General features: G+C 37.1%; 1 protein-coding gene across 1 annotated transcript; it reads right to left on the bottom strand.

Moving 5' to 3' along the window:
- Positions 1-579: 579 nt before the first annotated feature.
- LOC110106783 (thioredoxin-like 1-2, chloroplastic) lies at positions 580-2,179 on the bottom strand (the record flags this gene model as incomplete). Its single annotated transcript, XM_020836797.1, is given in 4 exon segments — positions 580-1,076; positions 1,289-1,453; positions 1,549-1,725; positions 1,927-2,179. Coding segments are annotated over 4 exon segments (759 nt in total). The 3' UTR covers positions 580-884.
- Positions 2,180-3,675: the final 1,496 nt, after the last annotated feature.

Below are 3,675 nucleotides of genomic sequence, written 5' to 3'. Positions count from 1 at the left end.
CATATAGGCTTTTAGAACTTACAGAAGAAAGGTTTGGTTTGATTGACAAAACCTAGTTGTAGTTGCATGAAAACCTCTTCAGTTGACGAAATGGCCAGACAATAGAGAGAAGGCAAGAGTAAGAATAAGGCTTCGTGTGGGACGGCTTTCTTACTGCTTTTTAAAGCAGCTTTTTAATACCAAAATTAATTTTTTTCTACTAAAAAACTGCTTTAAAAAGCATAGATTAAACCGTCCCAAACCAAACCTAAGTTGAATAGTCATAGATCTGGCCACCAGCAGAAAGCATGTAGAATAGAAAACAAGATCATAGGAGACCGAACATACCAATCATTTTCAGAAATTGGAAACAATAACATGATGAGAGCTGTAATTCTTTTGTGTGTGTGTTTTTTTTTTTATAATTTCTAAAATATATTTTCTATCAACAAGCCATTAAAAGAGTCCAAAGAAGAGGTAGGAGTTATTTATACCAATTCCTCACCCACCACATGGACCTCTAACATTCTCATTAAAAGGGGCTTGCAAAACAAGAAAAAAAAATCACAAATTAGTACAGCCAGCTCATAGAGAAACCAATACAAGAAAAATATGATTCTTAAATTATAGCAAAAGACAAATAAACAAGCAATAATACAATTCAGTATCTTGATAAAGCAAGGCATTCCATCATATCCAATCCTTAGCAGGCAAAAACGCCAAAAAAAAACCATTAATCCTGCTAAGAAGATGGATGGAGGAAACCTTAAAACATTGGATAATTGTAGGATAAAAAAATGTACAAAAGAAAGAGAATGGTCATATATAAAGGATATGATGCTCTTAAGGCCAAGGCTTTGTTCTTTATAATTTTGGGTGGATATTAGAAAAGATGAAAGAGAAAGCTATAATATTGCAGGAATTTGCTCCATGACTTCAGGAGCAGTGGATGAAGGCTTTTCCTTCTTAGTTTGGTTGAAACATAGATCCTTATTTGCAGCTAAAGCCAATAGCTCCTTCTCCTCCAACCCTTTGGCTGCCCCAAGGCTAAACTTGCCTGTGTCGTGCTTGGCCAATGCATCCTTAAATTTCTTAATCTGCGATTCAGAACACATTTCACAATCAAATATCAAACTTGAACAAAATTTATCAACACAATCTCCTACAGATTATTAGAACAAACCAAACTATACAGTAGCGGCCTTCCACACAAGATAACTCTTAAAAACTAGTTCAGAAATATCTATAATCTGCAACCTGTAAACAAATTGAAAGCAACTCAACAAACAAAACAAGGTGAAGAACTTGCAGTAGCATTAGTGCAGCTGAAGCTACAAAGACGACCGTGAGCTCCCCTGTAAAATCTGAAAAAGGGGAGGACATGAACGTTCAAGCTATAACACATGGATTTATGCTTCTCATAATTTACTGGTAGAAAAAGAACATGGGGGTTCTGCTCCGCAAACTGACAAATCTGCACCAATAAGATTTTTAACTGACATAAAAGCTGATAGAAACAATGAATTATCTGAATGAACAAGAAGGAAAACTTTCCAAACAGAAACTTGCCTTTGGATGAAGGGATTTGCAGCCTCCACAACCTGGGGAGTAGAAATCCACAATAACAAGTCTGTCACCGGCGTGTATCAAGGAATCTACGAGATCCTGAGCTGAAGTGATCTCCTTCATGTTAGGCTGCAAGCCCTTTTCCCACCATCTCATGCCTTTCCCAATCGGAAGATCCATCTGAGAATTATCCAAAACACATAAAAAATCCAGCTTTAATTTCCCTAAATCAGAACCATCAAATGTTCACCAGCTCGAGCAAAGAACCACAGCATGCACAACGAGTTTCCTATTTTCAAGCCCCAAAAACAAAACAAAAAAAGGAATTCTAACCATAATTAGATACCGAAAAAGCAGGGTTTCAAGATTTTTTCAACGCACCCTAACAGGAACGGCATGATGAACTCTATTCGCGACCTTCCCCTTCTGTCGCTCGATGACCACTCTCCCAAGCAGATCACTTTTACTTGAAAAAGGAGATCTGGCAAGCCCAATCGATGAGCGGAATAGATTGGCAGATAAGGGTTTTGACCTTTTCGAAGAAATTGAAGAAGAACGACATCGGTGAGGTGAGAAGACGCTCCCCTTACTCATTACATCCGCCATGAACCCGCAAAATCGAACCTTTCACAACCTAGAAGGACAGGGAAATATACGGTAAAGAACTAAAGATAGAGTTTCGTTTTTCGGTCGATGGTCCAGACGGAGAATGGGGAAATGGAGAAGACGAAACAGTAAAGCGGCGAAACGTAACCCAGCCCTGCATATTATCTGACAAAATAAATTTTGCACTTTGGCGTGTTTGCCACTTCTTTTCACCCACATCGGATCCGTCTATTTTTTCGTTATCCGATATTTCAGCCGTTGGAATTTTACAACGTGGATGACCTCTGTAGTGCCACGTATTTTTAGTTAAGAATTCTGCTTGAAATACGAGCCTTCGCCACGTGGCTTTACGATAATAAGTCCGTAGTCTTAAAAAAGTGTACATATGAGAAGTGCAGGCTATTAGTTGAGAGTTTTGATTAGGGGCTTTGACAATCAATCAAAGAGTCTTAAGTATATGATATATGTAAAAAAAAAAAAAACCGAGTTATTCCAATAAAATACTGTAAGTATTCTTTAACATTCATCACCTCATATTTAAATATATTTTTTTCAAGTATATATATATATATATATATATATGCGGATCTTTTGAGATAGGGTTTTGAGATAGGGTTTTTCGGTCCGCTAGGGTTTTGCTTCCTTGGCGGCTACTTCCAGCTTTTCTCCGGCCGCTTGGCCTTTCCCTTCCGAGAGGAGGCGTGCTTCTCCTCTTCGGTATGGATCTTGATCCTCTATCTTTTCCACCTCTCCCGGGATCCTCTGTTCTTGGCGCTCCTCCTCGCCCTCTTGTCACCTATGCGGATAACCTTTCTGCTCCTAAGGTTTCTTCTGATGAATGGCCCATGTCTTTTGTTTCTCCTACAAAGAAACTCTCCATCTCTGCTGATGAGCTTGCTGCGGGCAAGAACATTTGGACCCATTCTCTTGTGGGGTACTCTATCGTTCTTGCGCAATGGACTACCATTCAAGAAGAGTCTAGATTATAATTGCAAGAAAATGACGCAAGCACTGGAACAATGATATCATAATTCTATAGTTTATCAGATTTTTTATGCATAAATGTACATTTGCATGTAGTTTGCCAATGAGAAATATAACAATATAACAATAAGTAGACACAAAATATGAAAAATGGTACCTTGAGCCATTATGTAGGAAAGCTAAGAAGTATATATACTTTGATGTTTTAAAATATATTAATAAAAATCCTCTAAAAAATGATATGAAAGAAACAATTCCAATTGATAAACTAAAAATAAATTCAACCAAAAAATTGATCTATCATCCTTGCCTTTTTGTTCTTTCATTATAAATTTATTTATTTTTATTCCTACTAAACTATTTCTATTTTTTCCTATTGGTGTTATCCTTTCAACAACAACAATATCAAGCCTTTATCCCACTACGTGGGGTCGGCTACATGAATCCTTTTTCTCCATTGTGTCCTATTAAAAGTCAAATTCTCGTTTAAATCTAATAAAGAAAGGTCATTCCTAATATTTTCTAACCAAGTCTTTTTAG

The sequence above is a fragment of the Dendrobium catenatum genome, unplaced genomic scaffold, assembly GCF_001605985.2.
Source record: "Dendrobium catenatum unplaced genomic scaffold, ASM160598v2 fragScaff_scaffold_1656, whole genome shotgun sequence".
In the NCBI taxonomy this organism is placed as follows: Eukaryota; Viridiplantae; Streptophyta; class Magnoliopsida; order Asparagales; family Orchidaceae; genus Dendrobium; species Dendrobium catenatum.
The sequence above is the reverse complement of the archived record's forward strand: the minus strand, read 5'-3'. Positions and strand labels throughout refer to the sequence as shown.